Genomic DNA, 22,354 nt, shown 5'->3' on the forward strand with positions numbered 1-22,354 from the left:
CTCTTATACTAGATAAATATTTTGATACAAACTGCAATTAACAAGATAAAGTGATGAATATTTAATCATATAGTACTTTATACATGAGAATAGGTGGTATTCTAATCTTTCATGAGGTTTTTGGAGGCAAGAGGAACTCAAGAAGCATTTGACTGGTAGAAGGGGATGATTTTCTTTTTTTATCGGAAGCCTCCTATTTTATTATTAGTATCATGGTTTTCAAACAACAGAGGCCTTCTCGGCCTATTCTGCACAACAAGAAGGTAACATACAATTCTTGAAATCATACAGCTGTAGACAATATATGTATCCAGGAAAGAAAGAAATGTCACGAGATAGTAGATAAACACGCTAAGATCCATACCTGAGATGGTTTTTGACCTATAAACACCTTCCCAGCTGCCAAGCACTTCTGAACAGAGATCCAAGCCATTTCTGAGAGTAGGCAACAAAATTTTTCCCATACAATGAAACTGACAACTGATTTATGTGCATCCATGTGTTCAGTTTGAGTTTGAAGCACTGGCTGCTTTAAGAATCCACCTTGGGAAGAAAATTTTGAGATACTAGAGTCCTCGGATGATTTTCTCACTAGAGGCTGGGTACATGAACTCCCTTCTTTCAGTAGTTTGCACAATACAAAAAAGAAATGATGTAAAGTCTGAAATTCTGATAGAACACAGTCCAACTGAACCTGGAAAAGAGGCAAGCAGAATTATGCCAGACAAGTATAACTGGAAGACAATTTGGCAGTTTTAGAAGACATGCAGCCAGAAGAAAAGGAAATCAAAGACAGTACAGGAATTGCACAAAAGAAATAGAGAATGGGTGCTATAAATTCCAACGCTGGCTAACACTCAAAAAGAGCAATTCCCTTCAGTATTAAATCTTACCAGCTTAAGAGCATGTCTGAACCCTGTAAAGGTAGCTGAGAGTGAAGATGGACTAGAGCAAAGAAACTGCAGTCCACTTGTTAGGCCTCGTGTGTTTGAAACTTGTTCAAGAATACACCGACCAACATGTCTAGCATTCTGCAGCAACCAGATAAGTTGGATACAGCATCAATCCAGAGGCAAAAGTTGGTAGGTAAATACACGAAAACTAACTCAGTTGTTCAAAATGGAACATTTTGAATGAAAATATTACATCATTGGGATCCACAAGCAGAAGAATCAAACTGTCACTCATCATGGGCTCCCAGGTCCACTGCTTCCTTAGCTCTCCTTGATCCATTCTGATGATGAAATGAGCAGTCAACCTGTAATAACCTCCAGAATAATCAAGAAAAAGTGTTTATATGAACATGAAATTCTTCCGATCACTAGCAAAACCTCATAATCAACAGCATTTAGCCATAGGATCAACTGCAAACCTCTTGAAAAGCCTAATTAGAGGTATACACTTTGTTGAGACCTTAATGGAGTTCTTAGATTCCACTCCCTCGACACCATCATTTGAACCAGATGGAACCTTCCAATTGAAAACATGAGAGATATCTGAAGCACAGGTTCTCAACCAATGACCAAGTGAAGGTGTCAAATCAGTGTCATTAACAGATTCTAGTAAAGAGAGGCGTGACAAAGCCCAGAAAACAGCCTTAGCAAATGATACTGGAAGAACCAAGGGATCAATTTCAACTAAAACCTCAAACCACAACATTGGGATGCACATCCAATCCCCACATACATCTGATGATATATCAGCTTGAGAACTAAATTGCTTCCAACAACTGTCATCATTTTCTTCAAAATCACAACCAAACAAATTTTCTTGGCCATCTTCTTCATCAAGCTGAAACGGCAAGCATCTTTCATCACTTGAAGCAAGTCCATACTTCAGAATTGAAGTTACCAGAGCTACAGCATCAGAAACTATAATAGTTTGAACAACATCAAATGCAGGTTGACGGAGAGAACTGTGAAGCGATGAATCCTTCAGAGAGGACACAAGAGAAGGTCCCCTGCAAAATTAAGTAGGACAATGCAAAGGTATGTATCAGGATCCAACATTTCATCAATTATTTTGGGTATATGGCTGCTTTGAGATAGCACTTTAGAATATATGTATATCGAATGATGCGAATTCCAACAAAGTAATACAATGAACTAGAAGAGAGGTTCATGAAAACACTATACTCAAGTACGCAATCGTTCAAGAATATGTCTAGATCCATTGCCCGGAATCAAAAAAGATTTTTTTTTTTTTTTTTTTTTTGATAAGGTAATAAGATTACATTACTGAAGGGCATAATTACCTGCATACAAGAAAATACCAAAAAAATGAGAAATCTCACAAAAAAATATGGTTCTCTACGAAAGACCCCCAATTTCTATGCTTAAAGGAATCCCATGGGTGCATCAAAACATAATAAGGGAAAAGAGGCTGCTCCTCAAATGTACAAAATTCTTCTTTATTCCTTCAAAAGATCTCCTATTTCTCTCTCTCCAAATGATCCACATAACCGCAAGTGGAGCGACCTCCCACGCCCTGCGTCTTCTCCTCCTCCTTCTGAAAGACCAACTAAACATTGCTTCTTTAACCGTGTGTGGCATCACCCACTGAAGGCCAAACCAACCCAAAACTTCCCACCACAAGCGAGATGCAATTTAAAATACTGTTAGTGATTAGGAGGGACTATTTCGTATTAATAGAATTCTGCAAATAAGGTAACTTATCTTAGAATAGGCGAATAACTCCAACAGGGTCACTTTCTATTGAGTTTAATGTTCAAGACAAATAGTTTCTTTCTTCTCATCTTGCATTTTAATGCAGTATCAAACATCCACAGAGTATCAGAATCAAAGAGAAATAACATCCGCAAATAGACCAATATAGTCAACGGAAGTTCTCTATTTTTTTACAAATGTGTGGTCACCGGAAAAGATTTTTTAGCAAGTTTAGGAAGAGGTTAATAAACTGCTTAAAGGTTTGGGCTTATCCTGTCTCCAAGTCAGCCTATACCAGGAGCTTTGTCTTGATGAGACATACACTAACCAAACAGTACTAAGTTTCGTCGCTGTACAAAACCTCACTCGCTGTCACTGTGACTGCCGCTCACTGGCGCACGAAATCGAGGTCCAAACGTTGTCTCAGTTATTGCCATGTGTACAGCACGTAAGCTATATGTCAGACTTGTCATGACACGTCAGGGTTTACCATACTGGAAAAAAATAATTGGACATATAACCTATATGCTCCAGCTTGAAAAGAAGTATCAAGCATATGCCCAGAATTCATTGCACGAAATCGAGGTCCAAACGTTGTCTCAGTCATTGCCATGTGTACAGCACGTAAGCTATATGTCAGACTTGTCATGACACGTCAGGGTTTACCGTACTGGAAAAAAATAATTGGACATATAACCTATATGCTCCAGCTTGAAAAGAAGTATCAAGCTTATGCCCAGAATTCATTGCACAAAATTTGTAGAGTATTCTATAATATGGTGTGTTAATTTAAAAGGATTACTTTGAAGTAATAGGATCCTTCTAATTAAGGTAACTTACCTTATTAAAGTAGGCTAACAACTCATATATAGGAAACAACAATATAATGAGTTTAATCATCTAGACCAGTTGTTTCTCTCCGGTCGTCTCTCTCTTTCATAAAATCAATGTTTTTGCTTTGCTTTCAAGGTCAAATAGACCTTGCGCAACTTCATTTTTAAATTAACAATTTTCTTCAATTAATGACAAGAATGAATAGCACAACTACTATCATATGCATCTTTAACATAATGCAAACTTTTTTATGAAGAGGGAATTGAACAAAATCCAGGTTTTACTTTTGAAAGGTCAGTAAGGAGGAAATAATGTGAAGGGAAAAGTAAGTAGCAGAAAGCAAAGAGCAAGTTCTTGGCCATGTTTGCTCGGGGTTAGTAAAAGTCATCGCTTCGTTGCCTAAAGCAACGAAGCGATGTGAAACAAGGGGTTATTGCTTCATGGATGAAGCCTTGCACTTCAGAAAAGTGTCTGCTTCAAACACTGACACACAAATTGATCCCAAGGAAAAGCGGTCGGTTCTTTTTATTTTCAAGTTCGAAGAGATGAAATAATATCAGTATTATTGTACATCAGATGCTGAAATTACTCAAAAATACAATTTGGTTACTGTAGTACTGAAGTCATATATTTTGGTATTTACTATTTCTAGTAAGTTGTGCGATTCACTTCAAAAAAGCATACGCTTCACATCACGCGTTGAGCTTCAAGCCCCATGGACCTTGTCTATTTGTTGCGCTTCTCTCTTTTAAACATTGTGTATGAAACACATCCGTAAAGTAGCCAATGCAAGGGACAAAAATAACAGTCAGTCAATCATATAAATAATTAACCTCTAGGTACATACCACATATGTGCACATTCATATGGTGGAGAAGGCGGGTTCATAGTATAACCTCGGTGAACTATGAGAAGAGCTATCTGCAATATATTGAAACTCGCGTAAATAAGACAGGACAAATAATTTAACACGCTTTGGGTTGATGACAAGATAATAACCTGGCAAGCCTTTTTTCTCATGAGCAAGCTGAAGTTGCTACTCACAGTAACTTGATGCAGGAGAAAATAAAGAAGATTCCTCCGTTGCTTTTCATGTTCACCATCTTGTAAAGCTTCAAGAGACTGCAGGGGTTTACACATAAGAGTGGAAAATGGTAACTAGGACCACAGATAGCATCAATAGAAAAAAGCACACAGCACTTAAATTACATAGCTGAGTGAATAACATGCCTGTAGAAAAGGCTGGAAAAGATCAAAGATTTCCTTATGGCTTTTTTCATTTCGAGTGTGGAAACACTGACCCAATAGTGTATTGCGCATCACACTTGGAGACAATGAAGTCTTCAACCAAAGCTTATATCCTTAACGAAGTGTGATTGGAGAAATATCAGGTATTAGCTGAAGGAGTACATTCAGAACCTTAAAATGGTATATATGGAAAACATACCAAGCATCTCAAACAATAATCTCAGACAATTAACTGCACAAGAAAATTCTGGTGAATCATCGCTGATATGGTTAAGAACGACACTCAGAAAAATGGGATAACGATCTAATATGCCTTCTTCAAATGCTGGAGGCTCCAAGAATCCAAGCCTTCAAGACACAGATAGATAACAATAAGAAAAAATAAAAATGATGAACACAATAGCTCATGCACGCGGGAACAGAAGCCAACTACTTCCTACAATGCTTTGATCCCAAGCCATACAGTTACTCGATCCAACTCAACCCTAGGCCTTGGATTCTGACTAGACAATGACAACACGTCTGCTGCCAAATAAGAAATGTACTTCTTCAGCAAAGGCTGCAAAGCATCCAAATCTGCTGATTGCCTACAATGAAAGACAAGAATAAAAACGACATCAATAAGGTGCGCACATATTAGTTACTACTAATGGTCTAGTAACTCAAAATAGAGGAAGTCTTTCATAAAGAATGGCTATTCTAAAAATACTTCAGGATGCTAATCTGTGATAATGCAGAAAAAAAAATTTATAATGGATATCAAGGCAGAAAATTAGAGCCTAGTTATTTTCATAATTTGCATAAGTGGGCTACAATGAGCTAACTGCACTTTTTTTTTCTTTTTTTCTTTTTTTTTTTTAATAACTACCTTAGTTATCTCTTGAACATGGACTATTTTACAAGCTGATCCTTCTTAGATTGGCACGGAGCAGCTTCTTCTCCGGTCTCTGGTTTTGCATGTGAGGAACTTGGGATCTGAAACAACCACTTCCTCAAGCTCCACCTGCAGAACCAAGAGGACCAGCTTGGTTTATTTAGAGAGGAAAATTCATTCAAAGAGGATGGAATTTCTATTAAAGAGTTCATTCAAGGAGGGTGGACTTTTTTTAAACGTTTCACTAGGACTTGGAGAAACAAGCCTTTTCACATAACTCCTCCTCGTGAAACACTCAATGGGTCAAGCCTCACTCATTTGGGCTCTCACTTATAATTCTTTGTTTTTCAATTAGGAGTCAATGGGCATGCCAGCCTATTGAAGAACAAGAAATTCTATAGTTTTCCTACATTATATTAATCACAGTTTCCCTAGATTGTTAAGATGAGGTTTTCCTAAAGGATTTGCAGTTGAGTGAATTTATCAAGCTTGCAGTCTTGTCCGAGGGCAGAGCTAATCAGGCAAGTCATTTGTGTACCTTTGTCGCCTTTGTGCTTTGTGAATAATATATACCTACTTGTCAAAAAAACTGAGTATGTCCAGACATGTTCCCTCCTCCTTTCTAGTTCCATTGTCCATCAACAATAAATCATCCACAGTGGTTTTGCAAATAGAATTCTAGTATTCTCAACCGGAAAGCCACCCAACCCAAAACTGACATTATTAGTGGTGCCTATGCTGTTTTTTTTTCTGATAAGATGCCTGTGCTGTTTCGTGATATGCTAAGGCAATATATCCCACATAATTACCAGCTTTGCTGTCCTCTAAAATACCCAGAAGTAAAGTGTTGAAATGGTCCTCTTCTTATTGTAAATTATGAATCCCACCGAAAATGGGTTTCTGGGTGGAAGAAGACACCTATCCTGCTATATGCATCTTCAAAAAAAGAAATGAAATAGTCCTTGCATAATTTATGGCAGAACACAGTGAGCAGTCAAGATAAGTTTTAAGTTGATATTAAAAGTTCTAGACACTCAAGGAGTCCTACAGATTTATATCTACATCTAAGTTTCCTTAGGCATGAGATTTTCTTTCATCTAAGGAATAATATTACAAAGCAATTTAAAACAGTTATCTAGTCAGGTGCAAACTACTGATGGAGAGGTGCAAACTACTGATGGACAATGTTAAGTCTTAACTGCAATAACATTTGAAGACACAAATCATCGCAGGCATAGCAATTTAAGCTAAAAGAACCTAGAACAAAGTACTCTTATATGGCACTAATAATAAGACATTAATATCAAATTCATAATTAGGGTACAAGGTTAAGTAGCCGAGCGTTTTCCTTGTTTATACCAGTAGTATTAGTGTACGACTTAAGTGTTAGTTATTTCATATTCTTAGATTTCCATATTACTCCTTATTTCTTTCGCTTCAATTTTCTGATTGGTTTGGGTCTACCGGAACCAGCCTCTCTACCTTCTCAAGGTAAGAAATATGTGTACACACTACCCTTTCCCAGACCCCACTTGTGGGATTACACCGGGTTTGTTGTTGTTGTTATCAAATTCAGAAAACTTTTTTTTAATAAAGTAAGTGATTTCAAATCAAATTCAGAAAACTTAATAACCTTATACTTCTCTATTGTCAAAACCATGTTTGCTCGACCAAAAATGACAACAGCATATACTATAATTCGCTAGAGTTACAAACCACAGAATATAGTTGCACGCGAAGTCCAATAGAAACAATACCTCAATTTACTCATGCGTCCAGCCAGCCGCAAACCTATAGAACGAGCTCTTCGGCCTTTATGGAAAAGTAATGCATAAACTCCCTAAAATACAAAAATGATATAATCAAATGAAGATGACTATAACAAAAACAGCTGAAGCATGACATGAAGTAGAGACATCAAGTCATAGAAAGGCAGGTCAAACCGGATACTGCTGGTGCCCACCCAAGGTCAGTTCATGAGATTTGTCGATTGCGTCAATGAATGTTTCAAATTCAATTGCCAAATAAGAATCATCTAACAAAATTGGGAACATCAAAACCTGCAGCTCAAAAAAGAGAGATCTATATCATCACAGAGAAAAAAAAATGACCACAAATCAAGACAGAATGAGAAAAAAAGGAGAAAAGAATGGACGGAAAGTAGGATCAAATCAGTCAAGTAACTTATTTTCTTCTGATAAACAGGATACTCGTGATCATTTACACCATCTAGAAGTAGAAAATCAACGTTTCATAAAGTTGTTCAGAATTAGGCTTGATTTTCATGTGTACTAGCCTGCATGGCTTATCAATTCAACCCAACATTCCACTTGCAATGCAGCCCTTAATGGGCAGCCGGTGCACTAAACTCCCGCTATGCACGGGGTCCGGGAAAGTGCAAATTGTAACCAGAGTACATCGGTGTTGGCCGTGTCATTTGCAATGGTATTTTGCATACTATTGACGCAGTAGCTAACGCACATCTAGAGATGATGTAAGTTGGATAGCCAGACAGTTCAAATCCGTCTTATTTAGCATAAAGACATATATTCCTTGCTCATTACCAGACAATCACTTATATAGAACCTGTGTGTGGAAAAAAGTTTTCATTTCTGCCGAGTTCAGTAGCATGGGCTTCTGACCCAAGTGGGGGCAAAAAAGTGATGGGACAAAACAAGTTTTGATTTTCCATCTCATGGAAACCCCTTTTCCCTCCACTTAGCTTATCCCCTACTAGACTAATGACAAGAATTTAAACTTTAACACTTAAAGTTTTTAGGTATTCTATGTCCATGTTGTTTGATTACCTTGTTAGTCATCCTTTAGTTACTTGATTATTTCCTGATTGTTGCTATTTCATTGGGTTTTGGATTTCCCATTTGTAGCTTTATTTTTAAGATTTAAGTACTACCCATTAAGGAAAGCTTTCACAGCACTTTTGCTAGCAGGTGTCAGCTGGTCTGGCAGTAAGAAGTTTACTAGATCTCCTAGCTATTTCCTTCATATATTCATGACTTATCATTGATTTTGAGCAGTTCTAAAATGAAGATATATTTGAAATTCGTATCTGGTAGCTCCCTCCTTTCCCTCCCTTTCTCTGCTTCTTCTACCTTGTGTCTCTCTTCTTCTTTCTCATTTCTTTTTTTTTCCCCGCAATTCTCTGCTACTGCAACAGCTTTTGCTAGTATATCTAATGCAGAAAATGAACCAAAAGATGAATAGGTGATTCATATGAAGGAAGAGGAGAAATGTGAATGGAAACACCTCAAACATGACGCTAACTATTTCTCCACTGTCATGCACAATGTCGTACTCTCCACATCTTATTCTGTTATTAATCTCTTTAAGGTGCTGACTGATTCTTTCTTCATCAAGAGTGTCCAACACCTCAAGAAGAGGACCAATGGAACTTGAGTCGTATTCTGTACTATAAAGCTCTTGGGCTTGATGGTATTGACATATGCATTGAGTGCACTGGCGCATTTCCCTAGATGTTCTGTCCAATAGGAGCTTTAGAGGAGAATCACTGCGATCATCCTTAAAATAATTATAGAAAGTTTCCAGAAGAGGTCCCATCAGGTCCCAGGAACCACACCAAATATGATTTTCTTCCGGCAAAAAGATCAAGTAGTTGAATGCATCTGAAAACCTGCATACAAAAAGGAAAACTGACTTAATTAAATTGGAAAGTATACAAACAATTGTTTTCTTTGTTTTAAAATGGAAGTTTGGCATGGTCTCCCTCTTTCGCTAGTTTAGCAAATGTGGACACGTATAAGTTACGAGGAACGAGAATTGGGAGCAAGAAAAAAAGAAGAAGATGATGAAGAAGCAAACCATTCTTCTTTGAGCAGGCGGAAACGATGTCGCTTGAGAAGGTCTACAGATGCAATGTCGTCGTCGTCTTCGATGCCCCTCCATCGGTCCAACAGCTCTCTCCTTGTGACCACTTTCTTCGACATTCTCCCGATACCTTCGGCTGTCATAGCCCACCTTCAATTGTTAGGGTTTTCCAATGTTTGAAGCCGTGTAGTTTATAACTAAGTAAAATCTCCGCGATTTTGCTCACTGTGAGGGTACGAAAGAAAAGTATCCCGCCTGCCTGGCTTCGTATGACCCAAGCGGCAAAGGAAGAGCAATTGTGCAAAACACTCTTGATGCATCAGTAAACAAAAAACTTTAAATTAAAATTTTAACAAAAAGTTAAGAGATGAGATGCCGTAACAGTGAATTGTTGGATCCTATATGGTTATAAAATTGCTATGGACTTTTAGGGAGTGCACATCAACATATTTTCCAATTAATGCTTACTGAAATAATTCAATTATCATGCTTCAAACATATCTTTACTGAAACAATTCATTTAAATGAATTGCAGATCTTTTCAAATTTATTTTTAATTTTATGTATTTTATATAAGAGGTCTTTATTTTTTATACACAATAAATTTGAAAATAACACATAAGAGATTTGAATGTTCATTTCTTCTATTCAAATTATAAGTGGCCATAGTCATTTCCTCTTAAAAGTTTGTCGTGTATAATGGTCAGACATTTATTCAAATTATGTCATACGTGAGATACCTAATCATGTTAGTCATGTAATTGTCAATTTATTGTCCACAAATTCGACATACATGTGGTATATTTACTTCTCTAGTATAAAGTATATTTGTATACATACTACCTTTTTTTAAATATTTTTTTAGAGAATTGCATCAAATTATAATCCACCACACTACGTTGCTCAAGTCATGTTTTAGAGCGCATATGTTATGTTCTTAGTCGTTAACTAACTACACGTGCGGCACTTGACAATTTGCTCACGATCTTGCACAACTTGCTCACGTTCTTGCTATGCCAAGTCACCCTTACTACACTCAAGATCGCTAATGTCACGACCCAAATCGAGAAACTGTGACGAGTGCCCGAGTGCTACATATCGAACACCCTTAAGCATATGTCTAAGATATAAATATGAAATAAGTGTAGGGCATGCCTAACGTCTGGAAATAAACTATTGATTCATATGAACAGCATACGTGGGAAAATATGCCCGAAAGACATATATACATATATATATATATATATAGTAGGGCGAGCCGACTAGGCCACATAGTTTTCAACTATACATGACTGTCTACAGACCTCTAACAGAGTATACAACTGTATAGAGGACGGGACTGGGGCCCGTCATACCCATATGTATACAAAAGTATCGTACCAAAACTCAATAGCAGCTCCGGATCAAATGGAGCACACCAACTCTCGATGAGCAAGGATCCTAAGATGGGGGACCGTCAGCCTGTCTACCTGCACCTGCGGCATGAAACGCAGCCCCCCAGGCAATAGGGGTGTCAGTACGAATAATGTACCGAGTATGTAAGGCATAAAAATTAGTATATAATATACATGAAAGAAACATGGAGTAAATGACTCAACCTGTAAGTCTGAATAGATCTGTGAATTATGAAACATTTATAATGTCATGCATATGTATATAAATATCATATCATGCATAGGTATATGCGTACATAACATCATAAAGCCTCTCAGGACATCCCATCATATCATCTCAGCCTATGTGGGCGAAATCATAAATGTATTCTAGCTGATCAGGCGGTGGTGCGTATATAACGCCATAACCTTTCCCCATACCCCATATACATATACTATACGCATATATAACGCCATCTGGTCATGGGTCAATATACATGTATAAATGGATGCAATGCATAAGTAAGTCAATGATATCTCTCGGAATGTCATGAGACCCATGAACAGACAATATGAAAGTGGGACATATGGGGAATCCAAAACATAGGAACCCCTAATACTTCTATAAATAGAGTCATTTATGAAAGTTCAACGTTTACACGTTTCGTTTGTATCATATGGATCATGCCAAAAGAAAAGAATAGATAGCCTTAACATACCTCAAGTCGTCAATGCAACTCAACAACAAGCTTATGACAACTAGCGCGCCAACACTATAACAAAGAAATATGTTTACAACTTAGATGGCGGTGGTATATCACGTATCTCAAATGATAACTCGATTCTAAAATAAAACGGGCATAATTTCCCCTTATTTCACTGCTCCCTCAAGACTACTATAGGCGAGATACAAACATAATACAATCAGCAACTCAAAAACAACTTAACTACAATTCGGGACATTCAATACAACAAAAACCCCAAATATACCATAACATACCCAATCAATAAGTTATCAATTAACGTGAAATTGCAACAACGAGCGACCAGCCTACTACCCTAGCATATGTGGCATTTCTCCGCGCCCTTCATCCTTCCAAACTCCATAAATCAGCAGCACAATAGGCCAACACGAGTGGACTATAAAATAATCCACTAAAAGTGAAATAAATCGAACTCACGACTTTCGATCACCGTCCCGTGAGTTCTAAATATTAGAAAATAAATTTATCAACCTTCCTTGATAATTAAATACTTAAATATAGAAATTAAACATTTTATTAACTATTAAATACATTCCAAAACTCAAACTACAAAGGCGATATAGCGATACTTACGTCGTAGGGATCGTTCTGATGTTATCGCTTCTCGATTTCGTGCCGAGATGTTAATACTCTTTGAAACACTATTAGAGAGCTCAAGGACAGGTTTTATGGTGTTCTCTGATCAGGATCTATGTAGAAATAAAGAGAGAGGTGAGTTAAGACATATATATCAACTTTTGAAAAGTCAAAGAGGTGCTAGCTTGGCACTCTCTCATTCGCCCATTTTCCGACGCTTATATCTTTTTATCCGGATATCGTATGAACGAACGGTTAAGAGCATTGGAAACTACATTCCAAGACCTTAAATTTGGTATATAATATGTCCCAAAAAGACCTCATATATAATACGAAATTTATTTCTCAAAAAGCTTTGTTACAAGGCAAATCCTTAGTCGGTTTTTCCGCAACTTAAATCTGATTTTTCCCAAACTTTATATTTTTTATCCAAACATAATATATAGTCATATTATGTATTTAAAATTATTTAAATCATGATTAAAAAGTCTCATATTTATTATATGTCACCTTGGGACGCACAGGGTGTAACAATCTTTCCCCCTTATAAACATTCGTCCTCGAATGTTAAACTCCCAGAGATCTATAGAAATTTTTAGTAGAGTCTCCTCTATAACGGTACTACTACCAACCTGTCAGACAGAAAACCCAACAACACAAAGCCAAAGAGGGCCACAATCATCAATAACACCAATGGCCTTACATGACCAATGACAATAACTTACATAAGAATCAAATAACATATATGTACCTAAATACTATGATGTCTCAGTCCGATCCTCCTATGGAAGCGGAAACAAGTGAGGATACCTAGACTTCATGTCTTCTTCAGTTTCCCAAGTCATCTCCTCCACATTCTTGTTCCTCCAAAGTACTTTAACTGAAGTTAGGTCCTTAGTTAATGGGAGCTTCCTCATGTGATAGTTATTCTATGACCTAAACATCGTCAAATGGAATGACTTTAGAAGGATCTATAATACACTTGCGGAGCATAGACACGTAAAAAACTGAATGTAGTGACTCCGAGTTGGAAAGCAAGTCTAACTCATATGCTACTTGGCCTACTCTGCGTATGATCTTATAAGGTCTAATGTACCGAGGGCTAAGATTTCCCTTCTTACCGAATCTCATAACGCCTTTCATCGGTGATACCTTTAGGAATACCCAGTCATCTACCTAAAACTCCAAGTCTCGTCGTCGATTATATGCATAGGACTTCTGACGACTCTGAGCTACTAATAGCCTTTCCCGTATAAGCTTAATCTTCTCAAGTGCATGTTGTACCAACTCTGGTCCTACTAACTTAGTTTCCCCAACCTCGAACCATCCAATAGGTGACCTACACCTCTGTCCATAAAGTGATTCACATGGAACCATCTAGATGCTTGAATGATAGCTATTTTTATATGCGAACTCAATAAGTGGAAGATGATCATCCCAGCTACCCCTGAAGTCCATCACACAAGCCCGTAGCATATCCTTCAGTATTTGAATAGTACGTTTTACCTGACCATATGTATGGGGATAAAATGATGTACTAAGACTTACTTGAGTCCCCAATCCTTTTTGGAAGGACCTCCAGAAATTAGTTGTAAACTGAGCACCTCTATCTGATATAATAGATATAGGGACACCACGAAGTCGTATTATCTCATTAATGTAAAGCCTTGCATAATCATCTGCTGAATACGTAGTCATGACAGGAAGAAAATGGGTTGATTTTGTAAGTCTGTCAACAATAACCTATATAGAATCGAACTTACGTTGGGTACGGGGTAAGCCTATGATGAAATCTATATTAATCACTTCCCATTTCCAAGCCGGAATCTCTATAGCCTGCAATAATCCAACGGGTTTCTAATGCTCAATCTTAACCTGCTGACAATTAGGGCACTGAGCAACAAACTATGCTATATCCTTCTTTATTCTGTCCCACCAGTATATTCCCCCTGATATCATGGTACATATTTGTCGCTCCTGGATGAATAGAATAATGAGCTTCTCCCATAACGTGCTGGCGCAATCCTGCCATATTAGGAACACATAATCGACCTCGATATCTGAGGAATCCTTCTTCTGTAATCTCAAATGGTGTATTCTCCTTTTGAGGGGATGCATCTCTATAATGAGCTAGCATAGGATCATCATACTGGCACTCCTTCACTTCAGTTACTAAAGAGGATGTTATTGTGTCCTCAATAGTAACTCTGGTATCACCTAAGTCCAATAATCGAACTCCAAGACTAGCTAGCTGATGAAACTCATGGGCTATCCTACACTTCTCTAGCTGTAAATATGACAGGCTACCCATAGATCTACGGATGAGGGCGTCGACTACTACATTCGCCTTCCCTGGATGGTATAAAATATCAACATCATAGTCTTTCAGTAGCTCCAACCATCTCCTTTGGCGTAAATTCAATTCATTTTGCTTGAAGATATATTGAAGGCTCTTATGATATGTATAGATATCAACATGAATGCCATACAAATAGTGCCTCCACATCTTTAGTGTATGAATCACCGCGACTAACTCTAAATCGTGGGTCAGGTAATTCTTCTCGTGCTTTCTTAGTTGTCTAAAAACATAAGCTACAATCTTACCATGTTGCATCAGTACACAACCCAATCCAATGACCGAAGCGACATAATAGATAGCATAACCATCGGTACCCTCTGGGTGTGTCAGAACCGGTGCTGAAGTCAATCTATCCTTCAATGCCTGGAAACTCCGCTCACAAGCATCAGTCCACTGAAACTTAGTTGCCTTCTGAGTCAACTTTGTCAATGGTGCTGAAAGAGAAGAAAAACCCTCTACAAATCTCCTGTAATAACCTGCCAAACCCAGGAAGCTACGAACCTCCGTCGGTGTCGTAGGTCTAGGCCAAGTCTTCACTGCCTTAATCTTCTGTGTATCAACCCGAATACCCTCACCTGAAATAATATGTCTAAGGAAAGCTACAGAATTCAACCAGAATTCACATTTGGAGAATTTTGCGTACAACTTCCTTTCTTGTAGAACTATGAGCACAGTATGCAAATGATTTGCATGCTCATCCTCTGAACGAGAATAAACTAAAATATCATCTATAAATACAATCACGAACATATATAGAAAGTGTCTAAACACGGTTCATCAAGTCCATGAATACTGCTGGGGCATTGGTCAAACCGAACGACATAACACGAAACTCAAAGTGCCCGTATATGGTCCTGAATGCTGTCTTCGGGATATCTTTATCTCTAACCCTTACCTGATGGTACCCTGACCTCAAGTCTATCTTCGAGAAACACCTGGCACCCTGCAACTATCAAATAAATCATCAATCCTCGGGAGCGGGTACTTATTCTTGATTGTCGCCTTATTCAACTGTCTGTAATCAATACACATCCGCAAGGAACCATCTTTCTTTCTCACAAATAACACAAGTGCTCCCCACAGTGATATACTGGGTCTGATAAAGTGCCATTATATAAGGAGGAATAAATATTGGTTGAGTATCTGGTAATGTGTCAATAGCAAACTCAATCTCCCTCTCTGGTGAAAGGCCTGGAAGCTCATCGGGAAATTCATTAACCACCGGGATAGATTGAAGAGTCGGTGACTCTGCTTTCACATCCTATACCTGAACTAAGTGATAAATATATCCCTTTCTGATCATCTTCTTTGCCTTGAGATAAGGCTAGCAAGTGGGCCGGTCCAGGCCCGGGACCGCGGGCCAAACGGCTAAACGGGCCAGGACTGTTTGGTCCGGTTTTAGCGGGCCTGGTCCGGTCTCGTGGGCCGGTCCTATGATTTGGGCCTGTCAGGCCCGGGACCGGTTGGCCCGCCAGGGCCCGGGACCGGCCCGGTCCCTTAGCGGGCCTAGCGGGCCCAACGGCTTTTTTTATTTTTTTATTTTTTTAAAAAAAATAGCCGTTGGGCTGTCAAAAATAGACGTTGGCTATTTATGAAATAGCCATTTAACCCCTCAACTTTGTTTTAATCCCAAACTTTTTGTAATTACACTTTTTCCCTATTTTCAACTATAAGTACCCCATCATTATTTTATTTTTTCTTACAAAATCATCAATCTATCACAATCTCTCTCTAATTTACTTCTATAATTGCTACTATTGCTTACTTTATTGTTATAATTTGTGAAACAATTGTGAAGTTGGTGAATTGAAGTCTTCAACGATAATCAATTTCCAACAAGTTATTCATCAATTCGGTAAACTCGTTCCAACTCTTAAGTTTTAATATTATAATTTTGTTTGTTTTATTTACTTTGCTTGATTAATTAAGATGGCTTATTCCTTAAAAATATGTTTAGTAAAAATAAGAAAAAATCGAATAGTGGTGAATCTAGTGGCAAATATGTTCCTCCTCCACTTCCCCCGGCTCCCCGACCCAAACATGTTACCCGTCCTACACCTCCTATTCTTGATAGCGATAATAGTTTATTACAATTTACCGAGAGTCAATTTTGCCATAATATTGCACCCGGTGAATAATTAAACCATGAATATATGAATGCTCTTTATGGTAATCCAACTATTGATGAAAATGATGATGAAGAAATAGATTTTGATGAAACGCAACCGGATGATGATACACCCACTAGTCCTGCTCCTGAAGTTAACCCAACTAATAATAATCTAGATGATCCCCCGTCTGACCCTCCTATTAGTGCCCCTACTTTTTTTAGACAACCTCCTAAACGGGCAGAAACATCTCTTGTTTGGCAATTTTTTACTCAACTAAGAGAAAAAAAATAGGGCTAACTGTAAAACTTGTGGCAAAGAGTTAGTTTTTCAATATGTTGGAAGTCGGGGGGGGAGCGGGGGGGAAGGAAAGTTTGACTAGACACATATTGCTACACCCTCAAGATAAAGCTAGATATTTTCGTATGAAAGATTTGACAGAGGGGACAAGTGCACCTAGTCAGGCTGACCTTAGTACCGGGTCAAATCAATTTCAACCAGGAATTAACACTGTTACCGGTGGTATTTTATATTATGATCCAAAAAAAGATCGGGAAGAATCGGCAAAAATGGTCACTGTTATGTGCTTACCCTATAATTTTCCTTCTAACCCCCACTTTGTGCATTATATTAGAAAAATTTATAATCCTACTTATAAAGGTTTTCCTCGCACAACCGTAAAGAGTGATATTTATAAATATAAATATGAATATGAATAATATTTGCGCTATTTATTTACTCATATAAATTATCGTCTTGCTATTACAATTGATATCGGTAGAAGTGGTAATGACTATGATTACCTTACTGTTACCGGTCATTGGATTGATGAGCATTGGATAATGCAAAAGCGCATTATTGCTTATAGAATAATTAATTCACGTCACACATGGCAGTTTATTTCTAGCACGATTGCGGATATTTGTAGATATTTTTGCATTAGTGATAAAATAATGTCAGTTTCAATGGATAATGCTACTAGTAACACAAATGTTGTAGCCTTGCTTACCACTATACTAAGTCCTGCATTTAGTAACATTTTTCATGTTAGATGTATTTGTCATATTTACCATTTAATTGTGGGTGATGGTATGCGAATTTTAAATGTTGAAATTGAAAAGGTTAAAATGGCTCTTAATTGGCTTTTTTATTCAAACCGTAGAAGTAGACTTAGAGAATATTTTAAAAGATGCGATGAATTTGGCCTAAGAGAAAGAAAGGTTCCTAAACCTTGTCCAACTAGATGGAATTACATGTATGAAAGTTTAGTTGTTGCATATGAATATAGAAACCCCATAAACTCAACGTTTAATGCTCATGTAAGTGATGATGATGAGCACCTTACAAATGCAAATTGGGCTAATGTTAAAATACTTGTAAATTTTTTAGAAAAATTCCATATTGCTATAAATAAATTTTCTGGGCAATATTATCCTACTATTTCTAACTGTTTAGTTTATATTGCAGAACTTGCAAATTTGTTTGATCATTTTTCAGAGGGTGGGGAAATTTATCAACTTGCTATTGATTCCATGAGAAAAAGTTTAAAAAATATTTTTTCCATATTCCCCCTATTTATGGTATAGCTGCATTATTAAATCCTATTATGAAATTAGGAGGTCCTCAATTTTGGTATGAAACTGTTTATAATGGTTTATCACTTGAAGATGAGGAGTTGTCTTAACTTCCGAACGCAATAGCCTCAATTAAAATAAATGTTCAAATTATTTATAATGCTTATCAAGTTGCATTAGATCATGCTAGACCAAATGTTCCAACTCCTTCTTCTTCTAGTTCTCAATCATCTAAAAGAACTGCGGGAGTAAGAGCACTTAGTGCTTGGACAGGGTTCAGGGGTTCTCAAGGTTCTAGTACTAGTAATTTTTCACAACTAAATGAGCTTGAAATTTATTTGTCACAGGGAATTGAGGAAGTGAATCCCGACGGCTCCTTTAATATTTTGGAATGGTGGAAGGACAAAGAAAAACACTTTCCCATTATTTCAAGGATGGCCCGGGATATTTTAACTATTCAAGCTTCAACAGTGGCATCAGAGAGCGCTTTCAGTCAAGCAAGACTTCAACTCGGTGATTATAGAGCGTATATGAGAGAGAGCTTGGAAAAATCAGTACTTTTCAGAGATTGGATCCGTTCGGAAAGAAGAAATTTTGGACTTGCTGAATCACAACCAGAGGTAGACGAAACTTACGAAGAAATGCTAGCTGAACTTGCGGAGGATGATGCTTCACCTGGAAGCGGTGATGAGCAAGCTTCATTTCCGCCACCACCAACGGAAATTCCTCCGGACCTTGAAGGATTTATGAAATTTGTAAGAGATACCATATAAATTAATATGTAACTTGTATTTTGGCACATCTTGATTAGTTTTTTTTTCTTCTCAATGGTGATATTAGCACCTTGTTGTGCTCATTCCATAGGGGGGAGGAAGACTAAGAAAGATATTGCCATGGTTTTTAATGCTATAATAAAAATAAAACGCATTGATTTGAATATCTCTTTACAATATTTTTGTCTTTTTATATATCTTAAGCTATACATATAGTATAATATAGTATAGTATAGTATATATATATAAGCTTATATTTATACTATACTATAGTCTATACTATATATACATCTCTTAAGATATATAAGCTATATTCGATATACATATATATATAAGCCTATATATATACCATCGAATACGGCTTATATACTATAATATAGTATAGTATAGTATAGTATAGTATAGTATATATACTATATATACATCTTAAGATGTATATATATTATTATTAAGTAATACCTGTATATTATTAAAAGTAATACTTGTATTATTAGGTAAAACAAAAGGTGCTTAAGGAGGGTAAATGGCTTTAGTAATATTGCCACTCCCGTCTTTATAAGATCTTTCTAAAACTTTTATAAAAAGTGGTAAATATGTGGTTATAAACCAACGAACAAAATTCATAATTTGATTATGTAAAACACAAGTTTTATAAAATTCTTGAGAAATATTGTTCAAATCCTCTATAAGTATCAAAAAACCAAGTTTCAAACTGGTTCCATTTATCACTGAAATTTTTTTTTGAATATAACCTCAAGCTTGTGACCCGGGACTAAAATCAATTTGGTATGGAATCATTTAAACACCATTTAGTTCAAAATCCATCTCGGACGCCGAAGGAATATCCTTATCAGAAATATTATCACTATCCTGGACAATATTTGTCTGGGGGTTAATCTTAACCTTTTCAACATGTTTAACCCTTTCAACTGGTTTATCACCTACTTTAGTAGAAATTGTGTGTAAAGATACAACACGATTTCTAGCTGGTCCATAGACTGGTTCAACAGGAGAAATGTGTTGAATATCAGGCAACAGTCTATGATTGGTAAAGGAATGTCTATTATAATTAGAACTAATAGTAGGCAACAGTCTATTATTGAAAAATGACTGTCTACTATAAGTGAAACTATTGTCGTCAAACTGAATGCAAATCCTACCATCCGGATTTTGAGTAATATGAGAATACTCAGTATTACTGACAGCATCAGTTATCTGACTGGGGGATATGACCGAATCCAAAGTCCATGTAGTTGGAAAATTAATTTCCTCCCACTTAATAGGTCTCCTCGTGGTGACCTTAGACTTTGCAAAATTCGTTTTCACTAAAATAGTCTGATTATATGTATCATATAATTTACATCTGGGGTTTAACGTAGATAGCAATTTAAAATAAATCCTATATGATAAACATATCAGTTCAGAACCAGGCGCATAATTATAACCATGCGTTTTCACATTTAATGTTAATGCATCTAGTATATTAATATCAGATGAAGATAATTGCATATTGGGTTGAGTATTAAAATATACTGGGCCGTAGGCAACAGTAGATTCAATAGAACCCATTAGAGACTGTCTGAAATTCAGATTTCTAGCATCTCTAAGAGCGGCTAAAAACGTCTCTGGTAACCCTTTAAGGGTTAATGGTTTAAAAGCAATTTGTACCATACCAATATGCAAATAATTATACTGGTATTTATAAACATCTACATCATGCTTGTTTAACAAACGAATAGTCTGTTCAGACGAATTCAAAGCCAAAGATTGCTCGGTTGTTTAGAAGAGAGTTTATCAAATCATCCATAATCATAGATTGTTCTAATAGGGACTTTAGGAATAGTCCATTTGTTTAATAAATCAAGATTTTGAGGTATATCTACATCTTCCAATCTAGTATTTTTCATACTAGTTTCTCCTAAATCCATATTTCAGAAACATATCTATGTCGAATATTTTATATCTATCTTATATATACCATTTTAACAGGATCAAGTGGCGGGCGGTAATCCGCTATGCCTTCTCAATTAAACTAAAACAGAAATCACCGTTTGACCGGGAACTGGACTTGTTTCACACCTCTCATCTGACATTTATATGTCTGGAAGGTTTCCACCTATTAAAGATTTCTATTTTAACATACTTGAGAATTCTTAATCTAGCTAATTCAGTACCCTTATATTTAAAGACTGGCTATAATCCGCACAATCAGTAAGGATATAAGAATTGAAATATACTTGAATTTTATATATAGTTTAATGACTGTATGGAAGGTTAAAACCTTTACTCAAGCAAGGGGTCTGTCGTAATATAATACATACTTTTATTGAGCACATGTGTCTAGCAGTTCTAACCGTGAAAGAAGATGCCCTTTTAACTCCTTTATTGGGCTGAGGTTCATGGCTGGCTAGACGAAGCCACTAAGGCAAAGCCAATAAGAGCAGTGTTATATTAGACTGTACCAACCATCTTGACACCAAGTCAAAACTCTATATATAAAGTTCATCTATATTTAAATAGATGCCGTCTTTTTCATGGTTTATATAGGAGACAAGTTAGATACTCAACGTAGATATGATGTCTCTTAGCCGGACATCATCACGGCCAGAGAGAAGAGACTAGAAGAAAAACTAACTAAGAAAGAAATATGTACCTTTTGGCCAAGATGCAAGGCCCTGAAGATGAAGAACTGAAAACTTTATTTACTTGTTCTTCTGTTACAAAAACTAACTTCAAACTACTAACTCTTAATTACACTTGAAGAGAGAGAGAGAGAATTCTAGAGAGAGAGGGTCTTGGTTCGCTTTCCTTTCTTCTGAATGAATGAATTCTATAAATAGAAAAAGAAAGGAATCTATGAACAGTAAAAAATGGGTCCCGTGGGTCCCAGTAACAGTGTTTCTACTGTTGAAACAGTGTATCTACAGTTGATGAACAGTGTATCTATTGTTTGAGTGGGGTCCAGCAGCTTCACTGTGCTGTGGGTCCGACGGCTTCACTGTTCTTGTGGGGTCCAACTGTTTCACGTGATGGTCTCTTGTCTGTTTCTTTTATTTTGCGGATGAATTCTTCCGCATTTCGCAAATCTTCATCAGAAAGTATTTTTTCTATTTCAAAGGGTTGGGAATCTTCAGCGATATCATCGTTGCTGGTTTCACTCTGCATAGAAGTGTCTGATTTCTCATATTGATTAATGGAATGAAGTAAATTTCTTTTGACTTCTTCCAAGTAGTTGTTAATCATTTCTGCTTTATCTCCTTCTTGAAAGGAAATCCTTCTGGCAATATGCCTCACTGAGCTGTCATCAATTACCTCTTTCTGAGGTTGGCTGGAATATTCTTGGATTTTTATTTCGATTGAAT

General features: G+C 36.9%; 2 protein-coding genes across 2 annotated transcripts in view; both read right to left on the reverse strand.

Moving 5' to 3' along the window:
- The window catches only part of LOC104111519 (uncharacterized), a 31,518-nt gene extending 21,719 nt beyond the window's left edge, over positions 1–9,799 (reverse strand). Inside the window, exons 1-13 of the mRNA XM_070192408.1 lie at positions 9,460–9,799; positions 8,887–9,271; positions 7,566–7,682; positions 7,380–7,462; positions 5,189–5,335; positions 4,948–5,096; positions 4,731–4,861; positions 4,500–4,622; positions 4,348–4,421; positions 1,373–1,960; positions 1,147–1,258; positions 894–1,031; positions 365–694 (exon numbers count right to left, since the gene is read on the reverse strand). Coding sequence (XP_070048509.1) covers positions 365–694; positions 894–1,031; positions 1,147–1,258; positions 1,373–1,960; positions 4,348–4,421; positions 4,500–4,622; positions 4,731–4,861; positions 4,948–5,096; positions 5,189–5,335; positions 7,380–7,462; positions 7,566–7,682; positions 8,887–9,271; positions 9,460–9,608 — 2,526 coding nt within the window. The 5' untranslated portion in view covers positions 9,609–9,799. The remainder of the gene's footprint in view (positions 1–364; positions 695–893; positions 1,032–1,146; positions 1,259–1,372; positions 1,961–4,347; positions 4,422–4,499; positions 4,623–4,730; positions 4,862–4,947; positions 5,097–5,188; positions 5,336–7,379; positions 7,463–7,565; positions 7,683–8,886; positions 9,272–9,459) is intronic.
- A 4,264-nt stretch (positions 9,800–14,063) lies between these two features.
- LOC138903819 (uncharacterized) lies at positions 14,064–14,489 on the reverse strand. The gene has a single exon (XM_070192395.1). It carries the CDS (start codon positions 14,487–14,489, stop codon positions 14,064–14,066), a length of 426 nt encoding a protein of 141 aa, XP_070048496.1.
- Between the last annotated feature and the right edge of the window lie 7,865 nt (positions 14,490–22,354).

This window comes from Nicotiana tomentosiformis, unplaced genomic scaffold, assembly GCF_000390325.3.
Source record: "Nicotiana tomentosiformis unplaced genomic scaffold, ASM39032v3 Un00008, whole genome shotgun sequence".
Taxonomy (NCBI): Eukaryota; Viridiplantae; Streptophyta; class Magnoliopsida; order Solanales; family Solanaceae; genus Nicotiana; species Nicotiana tomentosiformis.

Bases quoted from the DNA above. Each gene is read 5' to 3' on its own strand.
- LOC138903819 (XM_070192395.1), bottom strand. From the start codon at position 14,489: ATGGGTAGCCTGTCATATTTACAGCTAGAGAAGTGTAGGATAGCCCAT.